Here is a 16,179-nt window from a genome sequence, read left to right on the forward strand (position 1 = left end):
GGGGGCCTAGGATTCCGGCCTTCGAGAGAAAACAGGGAAAAGATGCCACCCTGCCACTGTCGGCGTTTCCCCCTGACTTCCTACTGGCTGTTCTGTTTATGTTGCTCAAAGTTTAGATATACTCGTTTAGTAGGTGTATCCATCCACTAGAGCATCCACAATCACCAAAGTGAGGGATGGAGTTCAGCCAGCCTCCACAGCCTTTGAGGCCAGCCTGGCCAGTTTTCACAAGAACTATTTGCCTGACTCTTCCTGGCAAAATCTGAGTTCCCACCGTGGTTCATCTGAAATGGTGCTTCCATGCTGTTTGGGGACCAGATGGGAGAGATGGATGTCTCTCTGTGCTTTGCCTTTCTCTCTTTGATGGAAGCAAAATTAAAATCTAAAACACTCATTACGTCTTCCAGCTAGTTATCGGAGAGAATAACTTCCCCAACACTTCACCAATAGGGTCAGGTATAATACTAGTACTCAAATGCTTGCGAGCCCTCTGAGATCTCAGCTGGTTGGACAGCTGCTGGCAGTGCTGGCCAGGTGGCCTGTTGTCAGAAAGGCCGGGATGGAATTACCCCAGCGCTGAGGGTTATGTAGAGATTATCCTGCAGTATCTGGACACTCCACCGATGATTTTCTTGCCTTAATCCTGGTGGTCTTGGAGCAAAATGGCTAAGGCAGAGAGAATGGGGTAGAGAATATATAGTATCATCTGGAAGTACAGTAAACAAATGCATATACTTGCTTGGCCTCTTTTGCTTCCATTATGCCCTTTTTTGGTCTCAGCTTTTGGAGGAAGGGGCTGTGGAATACAAGATTAAAAACACATCACTGGGGATCTTCAGACGTGTCAATGGCAGCAAGCAAAACTTCAGATCCTCTCACCTATCGCTGCTCTGGGGACTGGCCAGCCCCACTGGGGGGAGTCACACACACACACACACACACGTGTCTACATATCCAGGTACACATGCACACACACACATGATTCTAGCCACTCCCTACTCTGGTAAAGCCCCAAAGTATTTCTCAATTTCAGACATGTTTCTGCCCCGTTTCTAGTATGGTGTGTGCCTATAGAGATTCACACATTTCTCTTCATACACATCATCAACTCCTACATGCACGCCCCCCCCCTTTTTTTTTGCAGGGTACAAAGTCTCCCCTTTGCTCTTCGGAATAAGACCGCTGTGATATTTGCTTTTATGGGCCCAGCATTGTTTTGAATATTCTCCGGTACAAACACTTTCTCCTGTAGAGTGGATTGGGACTTTGGAAACAACCAAAGGCATTAAATCTGGTGAATCTGGTAGATGCGATGCCATTTGAAGTTAAAAGCAAAGCTAATTCCCAAAGGGGCATTCCCACCTTCCCACAACAGGTACTGAACACATGTCGTAGCAAGGTTTAGTCAGATAAGGCCCGCACGTTCATAGCCGGTATTTATGGCCTCCGTAAGCTGGCACGTGCCAAGCATTGGTATGATTCGCAAGTAAGTATGCAAATGCTATCATCCTATGTCTTTTCACTGTAGAGTAAAACCATTGGCACTTTCTACCTCTGATAAAAATAGCACAGTCAGGCCTACGAGAGAACAGTGTTCATGAAACATGGGCACAACCTCAGGAAGCTCGTAGTCCAGTGAGGCAGACAGATGAGCTGCAAGTCAGTGAGGGAAGACTGAGTACCTGCTGGGAGCGCAGGGTAAGGCCGCCTCACCGATATGGGGGCGGGAAAGAGACTCTGCGGAAGTGGAAACATGGACGTAGTGCAGGGTGGAGGCAAGAGGGATGTGTGTGACGCTCAGCCCTCTGAGTAGAGAGTGTACGTGTGGAGGTCCGAGAGCATGGCCTTCCTGAAGACGCTGGGGCACGGCAGGCAGTGCTGAACATGAGGCAGGGACTGAGAGTGGATGCCAGTTAGGCCGCACAGAGGGTTTAGGTTTGGTCATAAACAGAAGGGCAAAGGGGAGTCGTGCACAATCGGGTGAAGATCTGCATAGTTAACTGCTGCCAACTCAGAATGGCAAACATGGAAGAGTATGCTCATTATTACATATGTATAATAATGATGTATTTGTATAAGTCTACATTATTACTGCAAGGCTTAGATCCCAACCAGTCCATAGCTACCAGGACAAGGAGGGGGGCTGGTGCCCTCAGCCTGCAGTTACACACTCAGAGTTTGCAGAGAGCCCTGGGACCTAAGCTCCTTCATGTCAGATTGCTATAGTGTCCTAGCCCCCAGCCTCTGGCAGGAGGCACTCATGCTTTCTAATCCTACAGCATAAGCCTTAGGTTCAATGGATTGGCTCCTGGAACAGGGAAAGGACATTAGTGGATAAAACAGTGAAATCTGAATGAAGTCTGGGGGCTAGTTATTAGTGATGTAACACTTCATTTCTTAGTTTTGACAAAGGTACCATATAATGTATCAGTGGCACGGGGGGAAACGGGGTAAAGGGTATTTGCTTTTCTATAAATGTACATATTTTTTTAAAGTCCCACAGACTAGCACGGGGTCCCCTCCTGGTCTCAGCCCTGCCCTATCACTTCGCTCTGCCCTAGCTAGAATATGATGTGACAACTGGTAACCCATCTGCCTTTGTGACTTCCTCTGAGAGGGCTGCGTGGCCAAGGGCCCTTGCTTGCCCAGCACCAGGCTCCTAATCAGGCACAAGGATATGCGTAAGTGCCACACTAAACTACCTCTCGAAACCTAGGGGCCAGAGCTTTTCTTTTCTCGGAAATCCTAAATGATGATCTTAGCACAGAACCAGCTGCCTCAGAAATCAAAATGAACTTGCCAAGTGCCATTAGAAGCTGGATCCATAGCCAATGAGGAAACCCCCATCATATAGGAAACCCCATGGAAATACATCAGTTTTTCATATCAGTAACAATACTGATTTAACTCCAAAATGAACTACAAGTTGGATATAAGAAGGCGTTGAAGGTCTGGTACTGAGATACCATAGAATCTATACATACCGTTTCAATGATTTTGTTGATATGTTTCTGAATTTCCAGAAGCATCTCCATACCCTGTAAATAAAATAACTATGACTTTCCATAAGTATAGCCTAGAAATTTTTTATAGTTATGCATTTTTTAAATTCATTTTGACCAGCGAGAGAGAGGGAGAGGGAGAGTGACAAAGCAATCAAGGTCCAGGACTCGAACCGTGATCGGCCATGTGGGAATCCAGCGCCCCAACCACCACGCCACCTGCCAGCCCACAGCCTAGAAATTTAAAATATAAGAGTCTAGCCCTTTTGGCTCTCTGAGTAGCACCATGGCAGTTGTTGGCAAGAATAAGCTCCTTACGAAAGGCAGCAAAAAGGGAGCCACGAAAAAAGTGGTTGATCCATTTTCTAAAATAACATTGGTATGACATGGAAGCACCTGCTATGTTCAACATAAGGAATATTGGGAAGACACTGGTTACCAGGACTCAAGGACCCAAAATTGTGTCTGATGGCCCTTGAAGTGAGCCTTGCAGATCTGCAGAATGACGAAGTCGCATTTAGGACATTCAAGCTAATTACTGAGGACGTTCAGGGTAAAAACTGCTTGACTAACTTCCATGGCATGGATCCTACCCGTGACAAAAGGTGTTCCATGGTCAAAAAATGGGAGACCATGATTGAAGCTCATGTCGATGTCAGGACTAAGGATGGTTATTTGCTTCGTCTCTTCTGTGTTGGGTTTACTAACAAACGCAGCAATCACACCGAAGACCTCTTATGCCCAGCATCAGCAGGTCCACCGAATCCGGAAGATGATGGAAATCATGACCCGGGAGGTGCAGACGAATGACTTGAAACAAGTGGTCAATAACTGATTCCAGACAGCATCGGAAAAGACACAGAAAAGGCCTGCCAGCCCATCTACCCTCTCCACGGTGTCTTCGTCAGGAAAGTCACAACGCTGAAGAAGCCCAGGTTTGAACTGGGAAAACTCATGGAGCTTCATGGTGAAGGTAGTAGATCTGGAAAAGCGACTGGGGGTGAGACGGGCGCCAAAGTTGAACGAGCTGATGGATATGAACCACCAGTCCAAGAATCTGTTTAAAGTTCAGACTTTTAATAGTGACAAAAAGTCCTATGTGGAGCGGGGGAGGAGTCTATACCACATGTAGCTATTTCTAACTCAGAATATTTGTCAAGTCCCTGATAAGGCATCCCGGTTAGTGGATGATATGCACAAAATCAAATGAAATGTTCCTCTTTAACCCTAATTTTCATTTGGTTGAGTGTGACTGAGAACCTCTCCTTCCTCTGCAGCATCTTTTCAGTGTTCAGAACCGATTGGTTCAGTTGGTCAGGTCAAGTTAACTTCACTCCTTTTCAAGATTTCTTGATCAACCTTCTTGTAATACATGTTGCAGGTCACCAAGGTAGTTGGATCAGAATGACTAAATCCGTTAAATCCACTGTCACTTAAAAAGCAGGAAGCCAGCAGGTGGCATGGTGGTTCCAGCACTAGACCCCCACAGAGTTGACTGTGGTTTGAGTCCTGGACCTGGCAGCTTGAAACTTATGCGGGACACATGTGCGTGCATGCCCAAAATCCTGAGAGGAAACGGGAGGAGAAGGGATTGCCGTGTAGTCATCCCCTCTGAGGAGTGATTTCTCACTTACTCTGTCTCTCTCTGGTGAGCACATGTGCCCTATAGCAAAAATCTCTCAAAAAAGAAAAGCTGAATAGTGTGTTCTAATGAGGATGAGATCTGCATACGAACACAGATTAAAAAACGGCGTGCCAAGTGCTCAATAACACGACAGATTATTAACTAAAGGAATGATCTGGTGCCAGGATCTGAATATGATCTGACAGCTGGTGAGTCAGATATAAATCTCGGTCTTCTGACAGACTGTGAGGTACTAGTGATTTTTTTAAAAAAAGAAGGCTTTCTCATAAAGAAATCACCTCGAATTGTTTCTTTTTTCTTACTGATATATATCTTTCAGGCCACTGAAGAGCCATACAGACACCAGCACGCCTCTGAGTAGGGAAGATGTAGCTTGTGATTCATTCATTCCATAAATATTCATTAGACACCTCCATGTGCCAGGCAATCTGCTAAGCCTGGAGCTCTTGCTTCGTAGAGTGGGCTGCTAGAAAAGCACCAGATCCCACTTGCTGCTGCCACAGAGCACAGACCAGCAAGTAAGGATGCCCCATCTCCCCCAGCTGACAACCTTCCTGCACTGCGAGGCCTGCGGAGTTATCAGCCACACAGCTTCTCCGTGAGTCACTGGCATGTGTCTGTCAGTGCTGGAATGAACCAGACGCGGAAGGTGGTCTGTATGTGTTCCCTTTTGTTTCAGGTCTTGCTTTCTTCTCATTTCTCTAATTTCTCAAATGTTCGCTCCTATTTTACATTAATTCCCACTCTAGTGTCACAAGGGAGCTACACGAAAAACTCATTGATGATAGGCTATTTTCTTTAGAAAAAGCAGTTTGAGGGGCTCGCAGGTGGCATGGTGGTTAAGGGTGCTGGACTCTCATATGGCCAACCGTGTTTCGAGTCCCAGCCCTGGCAGCTTGCTTTCTCACTTTCTCTTTCTGCCCCTCTTTGGTCAAATAATAAATAAATAAATAAAGTTAAATAAAATAATTTAAAAAAAAAAAAAAAAGAAAAGAAGCAGTTTGAGATAATGTACAATACTTGTCTGGTGGTTAATCCAGGATGAGGGATACCAATCACTTCTTTCATTAAATTAAGCTTTCCAGGTGACGACTTCCCACAGCTGAGCAGGGATACCATCAGCAAAGGCAGAGTCAGTGTTGCTGACTGTTCCTAAAACAGGGGCAAGCAAGGAGAGGAGAGACATGGCCCATCGGCCCTGAGATACGGCTCTTTGTAAACGAAGGAGATACAGGGTCATCGGAGAAGTGCATAGAAGAATACATCCTGACTTGTCTGACGACCCAGTGGATACTAACCTGAATGTGCTTCAGTGACGCAATTTTTAAGTATAGAGGACAACTGTCCAGTGTTGCACTGGTTTTGGCAACAGCGAGGGACACAGCCCCTATGGCCATACTGCCACAGAGTACAGGCTCCACAGGTTCTGCAGGTGGAATAGGTTTCTCTATTAAAGTTTCCTTCCTCCCTGGAGAGAAAAATATTGAGAAAAGATTTCTTTCTAGGAAGTCTGACTATAATTACAGTATATTAAAATGCTTTACTTATAGTTAGGAAGATCCAGCAAAAAAGAAAGGATTAAAAATGAAGCTGGAAAGAGCGTATCCTCAACTTCAACCCCGCCCCCAAAGTAGTCTATTTGATTTGTCTTACTGAAGCTCACATAATCCTTACCATGGAATATTGGCCTCTCTGAGAAAGTCTAGGCCATTCAATGTGAACTCCTTCAACAAGTGTATGAGGTAGCTATTGTTATCCACACTGACATAAGTAAACTGGGTTAAGATATGTAACCAATGTGTAACACAAAGTGGATAAAAAGAGGGTTTGGATTCTTCATATATCAAATCCTTTCTAATTCTGGGTTTTACCATTGATGCTGCACACCTCACTTTCTGGTCACATCTCTTATGTGTATATTTCACCCGCTATCTTTCTCACCAAGCCCCAACCAATGCTTTGTTCTGTTATGATCATGACAAATTCCTTTCAGATCTGGCTACTCATCCAGAATCCTTGCTCATATTCTGCTCGAGTATATTCCTACCTACCCACTCTGATCAGGTGCTACAGTCCATTGTAAATCTCTAGTATTCCTTTTGGGGAGCCAGCAGTTAGCGTAATGGCTATGTTGCTGGACTCCCACGTAGTCGACTGCGGTTCGCATCCCGGACCCGGTGGCTTAAAACTCACGCCGGGCCCATGTGCGTGCGTGCCCAAGATCCCGAGAGGAGAATGGAGGATAAGGGATTGTGGCGTGACCATCCCCCCGGGGGGGGGTGATTTCTCGCTTTCTGTCTCTCTGTCTCTCTCTGCCTGTCTGGCAAGCTTACGCGCCCTATAGTGAAAATCTCTCAAAAAAAAAAAAAAATTCCTTTTGTCCTGTCCTCCACAGCTATCAGTGCATAAGGTTAGGGTTAAGGTCAGGTCCTCGCTAGAGATAAGATAGTACAAAATAAGTGCTCAGCAAATTACTATCCCTTCTTCCTTTCTCTTCAGTTCCAGTCAAAAGCAACTGCCAAGTGAACACCCATTGGTGGTCTCTACATGTAACTTAATACTGGCCCTTCCACCCTCCTGAGAGAAGATAGTTCTAACATAATTCTTTTGCCTTGGGCAATTCTCTTCCCCGCTCTGGGCCTCAGCATATGATCATATGAAATAAGGGACCATGTATGCTCCATGGTCTCTTTGGTCCTCTCCTGGTCCTGGTGCTTCCTTATTGACTGGAACCGATATTTGTGAGGTGTTTGCCGGGTGCCTAACAACTGCAAGTTGAACAAGGTATGACTCATGCCGTCAAGGAACATGCTCTAATGCAGTAGACAAAGAAAACATTGTTACTAGACCAGGAATAGCTCCAGAATTAACATACTGGAAGGTCCAAGGTTAGCAATTGGTTGGAAAGCATGAAGCAAAGGGCCAATTGAAGTAACAACTCCAATGATTTGCTTTAAATAAACAAAGTGTTCTAAAGCAAATGCTTATCTGGTGTTCCGTGGGACTGAAGAAAATGTTGGCTGTTCATGTGCATACTGAAAAAATAGCAAATCTTTCAAATACAAGGTGACTTTTGGATTAGCCAATGGACATTATGAGGGGAGGTTAAAGGTCCCCCATGACATCTATCCCACCCCAGCATTGCCACTGTTATGTATATTACATAACAAATGCTAAACTCTGGGTTGGAAATTATTTTATCTTACAGATAAAAATGGAGGGTGGAGTAGGTGAAGTCTGTCTACCCATCACGCAGCTTCAAGTGAGGATGTGGCAGAGGGGATGGGTGGCACCTGAGTGGAAGGAAGCCTGACTTGGATCTGCAGCTAAAGGACTCAGAAAGGCGGCCGACGCTACAGCCTCTCTTCCTCACACGACTATTACTAAGGGTTCTGGGAGATGGTAAGCCACTGACCTGGCTTTTGTCCCTTCTTTTTTGTAGGAGGTGGAGGAGGTGGTGGCGGTATTGGAGGTGGAGCTATTGGCATTGCTGAGTCTTCTAGGCTCTTTTCCAATTCTTTTCTTTCCAGATCTTCCTGTACTTTTTTGGCAAAGAACATCCTTAAGGGCAAGAGAATACGGCTTTACAATGGGATAGTTAGGACCATCACTGCGTAAATTTGGTCATGTTTTGGAGCTGATCTCAATGTATTTCAATAATTAATGATGTTTTTTTTTTTTTCCTACTTGAGAACAAATCAGCTTCAGTTTCTAAGATCAAAAAATAATGAAGCTGTTATAAAACCATGTTCAAGAACTGGAAATAGATATTTAAAGATTTCAGGTGCTCATTTTTAAAATTATCTGAGCCCTGTTGGCAAAAACCTTAAAAAAAAAAAAAAAGCTTCGTAAATTGACTTCCTAATTATAGATTCAAGACACTCATTTTACTGGCATGTGAAATGTAAAGACAATAGATATATTTTTTTTCTTAAACTTATTTATTATATGAGTGAGAAAGAGACAAATAGACCATGACTCCACAAATGTATTGACTTGGTGGTGTGCTCCGTGCCCCAGCCAGCCTGAGCCGCCCATGTGCCTGGTGTACTGAGAGGTCCCCAGGAGCACACTGGAACCTCCCCACATGAGCACGCCTGGCAGGGACGATGGAGATACAGTACACTGGACGTTTCTGTCTCACAGTGGGAGACGTACCTGAGTATGTGATCGACATCTTCCTGGTTGGAGGGGTCGATGCCCCACAGCTCCTCGGTGATGGTCTCATTGACCCACTGCACAGCGGTGCTCACCTCACTGCCCCTTTCTGCTTCTTCTGCTTCCGCCTGCTCAGGTGGGGCATCCTCGTGGACCTCAAAATGTGTAGAGATTGCTACCGAACATATGTCCTGAAAACAGTGTACACACGTGCTCACGTGTATGCATATCCCTTCTACATTTTCCCCACCTCTCACTGAAAAGACAAAAAATTGGTCCAGTTCTTAAGTGCATGATATTTAAAAAATGTTTATCATTATTGTTTTAAAAATGTCGTCCATGGGCACATGTGTACACCAGAAACAGACACAGAGAGAGAGAGAGGGAAAGTAAGAAAGCAAGCCACAAGGCCTGGGATACGAACTGTAGCAGCCATGTGGGAGTCCAGCACCTTAACTACCACACCACCCATGGATAATAAAATATCATCATGTTTTTCAGGGAAAAAAAAAGAATATATAATTTTCTTAAAGATATTTTTATATTTGTGGAAATGCTGTGAAACTAAACTTGGCACATTTAAAATTATTACCTAATTATTAAAATTGGGACCAACAGATGATGAAATGGTTATGTTGTTGGACTCCCACTTAGTTAACCATGGTTCAAGTCCCGGACCTGGCAGCCTAAAACTCAGGCCTGGCACGTGTGTCTATGTGTGTGTGTCTAAGATCCCAAGAGGAGAATAAAGGAGAAGGGATTGCAGCATGGCCATCCCCACTGGGGTTGATTTCTCACTTTCTGTCTCTGTCCAGCAAGAACACGCACCCTATAGCAAAAATCTCTCTCTAAAAATAAATAAAGAAAATAAAAATAAACAAAGAAAATAAAAGTATTACCTTGTTAAAATACTCTTGGGGCCAGCAGGTGGCGTGGTGGTTTTGTGCTGGACTACCACATGGTTTAAGTTCTGGACCTAGTGGCTTGGGACTCACACCAAGCACAAGTGCATGTGTGACCAAAACTCCGAGAAGAAAATGGAAGGGAAGGGATTGCATGACCATCCCTCGGGGTGTGTGTGTGTGATTTCTTACTTTCTCTCTTTTTCCAGTTAGTACACATGTCCTATGGTGGGGGAAAAATCTCTTATAAAAACCTTACACTGAGCTTTATTTTTATCACCACGTCTCCAATAAATAGCTACAAGAATGTGAACAGATTTAAACATAATTATCCTCCTCCCAGAGACTGTAGCAAAATTACTTCTAACAAATACATAGCAATTAAAATAAATTGAGATTGTTAAAATTATTAAAACAAATTATTTTCTTCATTTGGCTCAGTGCACCTATCTACAGATCTATGCAAATCTGTAAGCAGTTCATGCACCATATAAGAACACTTTGGTTGGGGCCATCAGGTGGTGTGATGGTTAAGGGCGCTGGACTCCCACATGGCTGACTGCAGTTCAAGTCCTGGACCTGGTTGCTTGCTTTCTCACTTTCTCTCTCTCTCTCTGATCAAACTGGAAAATAAAAATAGTAGTAACAAATAAAATAATCCTTAAAAGGAAAAGAAAGAAGACTTTGGTCAACAAAGGACCTACCTGATATACCTTAGTTAGTGGTCCCATGTGAACCGTACCATAGCCGAGGTGTGGACAGGCTCTACCACCTAGACTGGTGTAAGCACACTCCTTGTAACGTTCACTCAAGGGGGAAATTGCCTAATTACGCATTGCTCAAAATAACAACGTATCCCTGTCGTTGGTGATGCGTGACTGTATAAATATATGACTCTTTAAGCCTATATGTGGATTTACAGAACTCATATCAGTAATGTCTGAATTTTAGACCTATTTTTGCCTCGTTTCTTTTCTCCATCTTTGATCTCCTCCAGGTTGGTATGCCATGTCTGTTTCAACCTTACGCTTAAAGCGTAACAAAGCCATCACAGTTGACCGTATGATTCATGCCTACGTGACGACCTACCAATAAATTGTGTACAGTGTGTCCTGGTGTTTGCTTCACAACACTGACTTTTAAAACATGAATTGTCAGCAGTTTCCATAAGCGTTGCTAATAACTGCAGTGGGGTCAGGGCATAGTGAAGAATGCGTACACGCTCTCTTACCTTGGGAAAATTTTGAATGGTGCAGGATATTTCCACTTGGAGGGTAGGAAGTCCCAGTCCATCCAGTATGGTTTTCCCCACTATTCTGCATATGGTGGGAGGCTTTGCAAGTTTAGAAAAGTAGTTTGCCTTCAACACACATAAAAAAAAAAATCACAATTCCGCATCTAATTTATCTTCTAATTTATCACTCAGTTACTCTAGTGTATACACACCTTTTCTCTGAGTGTCTTTCCCGGTGCTGGGCTTAGACTAGCAGTTCTGTGGGAACTGCCCTGCCCTCAAGGACCGAGATCTGGATTCGGCTGTTGTAGTCTTTGGTGTACAGGGCAACTTATTGTCTTTTGAATTCTCAGCAGCACATTGTATATATTTCTTAATGTAAAGGCCCTGTGTCCCTCTTTAGCAGGCCTTCTTATAGCCAACTCAATTTCCTAACCTATCTCTCTTTTCACCACACAGATGTCAATTGGTCTCTAGAACACTGTGGTGCATTCAAATGTAACAAACCTGAAGTGGGCTGATTTCTATTCCTCCCAGCAAGGCAACCGATATTTTAATGGTAAAGACTTATGCAGCGGCTGTGTCTCACTTACCATCATCTCATGCGTAGTCCTAACGTGTTCAAAGAGGCTTGTTGGGAACCTTAGTAACAGCGGTTCCATTGATGTGGAAAAGCAGAAGCCATTTGGAAGGGATCCAAGAAAGAGATTGAAGACTGACAATGAAGCTGAGGTAGAAAACCCACTCAAGTAAAAAGATGTGAGATGTTTCCATGCAGAGCAACAGGAGCTAGGAGGGACTGGAAGAAGGGAAAGTACAGGCATACCCTCCTTGTCCTCTTTATTTTTATTGATTGATTGATTGATTTTAGAGGGTTTTTTTTGCTTGCATTTGTTTGTTTTGCCTTAGGACACATGCGCTTGCTGGAGAGAGAGAGACAGACACAGTGAGAGAGAAAGAGAGAAATTGCTTCTCCTCCATTCTCCTTCCAGGATCTTAGGCATGCATGCACATGCACCTGGCATCATTTTCAAGCCAGCTCAGATGGCTTTTCATGTTCCAGCTCAGATGTGGGGCTCAGCGGAAGGAAAGCAAAAGCCAATCTGCAAGTCATCCATGCATTTTATGAATGGTGGTTTATATATATATATTTAGGCCTGGAGTAAGTGCCTCAATGAATTTAGACAGAATTAGGAGAGGACAAATATTATTTAGGCTACACTTGGTATGTTACAGTGAGTTCAATTCAACCATCACTGAGCACCTACAATGTGCTAGAAGGGGAAGAGAACTAACAGTTTTTCTGTGTTTCATATGGACTTTGAATGAAAAACTATGTCTTCTTTATCCCATACCACATACCACGGTGTGTGACATATATAAACTTGTATAAATTAATGAATGAATGAACTTAATGACACATCCCTGGGCACTTGTATACATTATGTCATTAAATTCTCAGCACAACTCTCTTATCTCCATTCCACACATGAGCAGACTGAAGTTGCAGAGAAATGAATCATCCGAGATAGCACAGCCCATATTTTAATAAGCTACTTCTTTGTAACAGACTACTCCCAAACTTAGTGGCTTAAATAATTTATTTGCTCATGATGCTGTAATCTGAGCAATACTCAACTGGGAAGTTCTTTTGTTGGTCTTGCAGTCTTCTGGTGGCTTGCCTGGGGACAGAATACCCATGATGGTGTCATTCCCACGTCCAACGCCTCCGCTGGGCTAGTTGGAGCAGCCAGGAACTGGCTGGGTATTCGTCATTCCCATAGGGTATCATGGTGGTCTCACATTTGCTAGGGACTCCCTCTACCAATCTCTGTTCGGCGGGGTGGTCAGACTTCCTCACAGCATGATGACTAGCTTTCAGAAGAATGAGCCTTAATATTTCAGACCTTATCAAGTCTCTGTTTGTACTATGCCTGCATGATCAAAGCAAGTTACATGGTCAAGTCCAGAGTCAACATGGGAGGGACTTACACAAGAGCATTTGCACTGGAGGGCAGTCTTGGGGGACTCTCAGGGTAACACTCTACCACAGCCAGTAAGTGACAGAGCTGCTAACTGAACCCAAATCAGTCTGATTGCCAATCGGAAATGCTTTCAATCATAAGTTTTACGATGAGAGAGTAATCGTTACTGTCTACAGGGATCTTCCCTACCTTGAATTCTTCTCACGTGTCTGAGAAGTATAGAAGAAATGACATTGAGCTGAATATTGGAGGGTGTGCAGTACTTCAACAGGGAGACAAGGTGGGGGGAGTTGAGGGCAAGATATTTAGGTACAAAGGGAAGAAAAGTGGGGAACTTCAGGCTTTAGGGAACAATATGTGCCCCAGTGAAGAGCAGCCGGAGACAGGCCTGCTACCGGTGGCAGGGGCAGGGCGCTGTGGGGCACTCTGAACCACACACTCGAAGACCAGCAAGCAAGGGAAAGCCACAGGAGGTCTTTAAGCAAAAGAATTCTGGTCGGATTTGAGTATTAGGAACACTGCTCCCGCGACACTACGCAGAATGCACTTCATTCAGGGAGGAAGGAGGTGAGAAGCAGGACAGCCAAAACTAGGGCAGTGACTGAAAAACGAACAGGAGGTTGCCTGTTTGCCAGCGTAATTCCTGGACATTCTTCTAAATCCAAGCCAAAGTGTTCCTGGATATGACAGTCTACAGGGACCTTTCCCAATGCCTGAATTCCTCCCATAGGCGTACAGTGAGCGTACAGTCACGCCTCACCTTGTCTCTTACTCTAGTTTATGGTCAGTGGCTTTGGTCTCTAGCCAAGGGATAAGCTCCTAGAGACCGTGGCGTCACTGGTTGTCTAACAGACACGGAAGAGTACCATTCTGGGAAACAAGTGCCCAAGTTTCTAGTTTCTCGTCTTAGCTTGGGTACTAAATAGCTGTGAGATCAGGGCTTGGTGTCTATAAAATGAGGAAGTTAGACTGGATAGCTTTCAAGAATGGCTTTAGAGGCTGGAAGATGGCTTGGTGGTTAAGGGCAATGGACTTTCACATGGCCGACCAGGGTTCGATTCCCAACCTGGCAGCCTGCTTTCTCACCTTCTCTCTCTCCCTCTCTCTCTCTCACTTTCTCCTGCTCTGTCCCTCTCCGGTCAAAATTAAAAATAATACATAAATAAATAAAGTTAATTTTTTTTTAAAAAAGAAGGCCTTTAGTAAGAGACAGTGAACAGAATGGAATCAGAGTTGGGGGCTTCACTAATTCACTCCATAAGTAGTTCTACATAGTACCTATGCTGCCAGGTACTAGGGACGCAGGCTTGGCCTGGTTTGTTCTTGTCTTGCTACTGTACCTTGGGCAGATCATTTGAATTTCACTAGGCTACAGGTTCTTCATATGTAAAATGGGAATCTGGGCTGGCATGGTGGTTGAGGTGTTGGATTGCACATGGCCAACTCAGAGGTTACAGCCTTGGACTTGGTGGCTTGAAAAACGCACCACATTGGGGTCAGCAGGTGGCGTGGTGGTTAAAGGCGTTGAATTCCCACAGGGCTGACTGTGGTTTGAGTCCCGGACCTGGCACCTTACTTTCTCACTTTCCGCCCCCCCCCCTCGGTCAAATTTTTAAAAATGATAATAATGATATCAAATGGGACTAAATATTTCTTAAAAAGGAAGACACACCAGATTGGTGCCTTAGGTGTCCAGAATCTCAAGAGGAGAGAGGAAGAGAAGGGATTTGGGTGTGGCCTTTGGTGTGGCCATGACCCCTGAGTTGGAGGGGGTGATTTCTCACTTTCCTTCCCTCTGTCTCTCTGGTGAGCCCATACACCCTAAAGTAAAAACAAACAAACAAGCAAAAGGGAATCCTAATTTTTACCTGGCAGTGGTTGGGAAGATAAGGGGGAAGGTAACATGCAGCATGCAGCACAGTAGGCTGGGTAAACACCATGCTCCACTTCCTAACTTCAATGCATAAGCCAGGGCTTGGGGGCGGGGGTGGGGGGGGGAACCACTCAGCATTTGTACAATCTGCTTGGGGTTGTCGTACTGCCTCCTTGATTGCCCTCACCACAGTGCAACTCCTCCCACTCCAGCTGCACTGGCTCCAGACAGAGTTCTTACTAGTTCTTGGGAACCTGGAAGTGAGGAAACGCTTGCTTTTGCTTCATCTGTTCATTGCTTTCGGTTAAGGAATGTGCCAGATCTCAGTGCTGGGCACAGGGGCTGGAAAGGTGGTAATAAAAGACCCCAGCTCTCACAGGAGCCCACAAGCTGCCCGGGAAGGCTGACGCCAAGGAACACAAGGCACGAAGGAAACGTCACAGGAACAGCAGAGGACACTCCGTCTAGGGCGAAGCGGGCAAGAGTTTGGTCTGAATTCTTAAGTTCAAGGAGGGGCTGGGGACGAGGCAGAGAGCGCACAAGCCAAGGAGTGCAGGCTTGAAATCGAGTGAGAACTTAGGGACAGGGGGTGCCAGCTGTAGGAAGCCCCAGGGTGGGCTGCGATAAGCTGCAGCAAACTCCGAGGCGTCCATCGCGTGGTCACGGGACGGCTGAGGGTTGGTACGCTGGGCTGGCGATGGAAAGGTTTACAGAGACCACAGGTGGCGAGGGCCCTTGGCTACCCAGGAAGCCTGCCAAGTTTCGAGCTGTCGCTGCAGCTAGCAATACTTCGGGAGCCCTCTGTCCTTTCCTGCACCTTCCCGGGACTCCTTCGCCCTAGGAGTTCGCTCCGCTCCACTCAACCAGAACTCCGGGCCGGCGGCGCGCATGCGCCACTCGGCAGCGCAGTCGCACGGCGGTGCCGCAGCGCAGGGCGGGGGGAGCGGGGCTGGAGGAGGAGGGTACTGGTCCTAGGTCCCTACCAGGTGCCCGTAGACGTCGGCAGGCTGGAGGTAGAAGGTGGCGTTGAGCAGCTCTTCCAGCCTGCGCGGAACGTCGTTCTGCCGGTAGTACTCCATCGCCTGCTGCTTCAGGTTCTGCAGCTCCCTAGTGGTCCCACAGCTGCGGCCGCCGTCTGCTTCCCCCATGGTAGGAGATTTAAGGCTACGGCGGGGTTTAGCCTGGGGGCCCGCGAGCGTCCTCCCTGTCGCTAGGCAACGCAACGAAATCCCGACCCCCGATCTCGCGAGGCTTCCAGACCCAGGTTCTTCCTGGAGCTGGAGTTGCTTCCTTTTCCCAGAGCCTTGAAGGGCTCTCGTGCCTTTCTCTGTCCCTCTTTCCGAGGGACTGGGCTTGGGGGTTGAACCCCTTGACTCCTGA

At 45.7% G+C, this 16,179-nt stretch overlaps 1 protein-coding gene and 1 long non-coding RNA gene across 3 annotated transcripts in view; one reads left to right on the top strand and one right to left on the bottom strand.

Annotated features, from left to right (window-relative positions):
* ENO4 (enolase 4) overlaps positions 1–16,006 on the bottom strand; it is a 31,021-nt gene extending 15,015 nt beyond the window's left edge. Inside the window, exons 1-8 of the mRNA XM_006142210.3 lie at positions 15,783–16,006; positions 10,939–11,067; positions 8,806–8,996; positions 8,063–8,208; positions 5,946–6,115; positions 5,668–5,799; positions 2,985–3,038; positions 740–796 (exon numbers count right to left, since the gene is read on the bottom strand). Of these exons, the coding sequence (XP_006142272.1) occupies positions 740–796; positions 2,985–3,038; positions 5,668–5,799; positions 5,946–6,115; positions 8,063–8,208; positions 8,806–8,996; positions 10,939–11,067; positions 15,783–15,947 (1,044 nt within the window). The 5' untranslated portion in view covers positions 15,948–16,006. The remainder of the gene's footprint in view (positions 1–739; positions 797–2,984; positions 3,039–5,667; positions 5,800–5,945; positions 6,116–8,062; positions 8,209–8,805; positions 8,997–10,938; positions 11,068–15,782) is intronic.
* Positions 15,870–16,179, top strand: part of LOC114005662 (uncharacterized) — a 35,725-nt gene continuing 35,415 nt past the window's right edge. For both annotated transcript variants that reach the window (XR_003547503.1, XR_003547502.1), the window contains exon 1: positions 15,870–15,948. This is a non-coding gene — a long non-coding RNA (uncharacterized LOC114005662). The remainder of the gene's footprint in view (positions 15,949–16,179) is intronic.

The sequence above is a fragment of the Tupaia chinensis genome, unplaced genomic scaffold (assembly GCF_000334495.1).
Source record: "Tupaia chinensis unplaced genomic scaffold, TupChi_1.0 Scaffold000069_1, whole genome shotgun sequence".
Taxonomy (NCBI): Eukaryota; Metazoa; Chordata; class Mammalia; order Scandentia; family Tupaiidae; genus Tupaia; species Tupaia belangeri.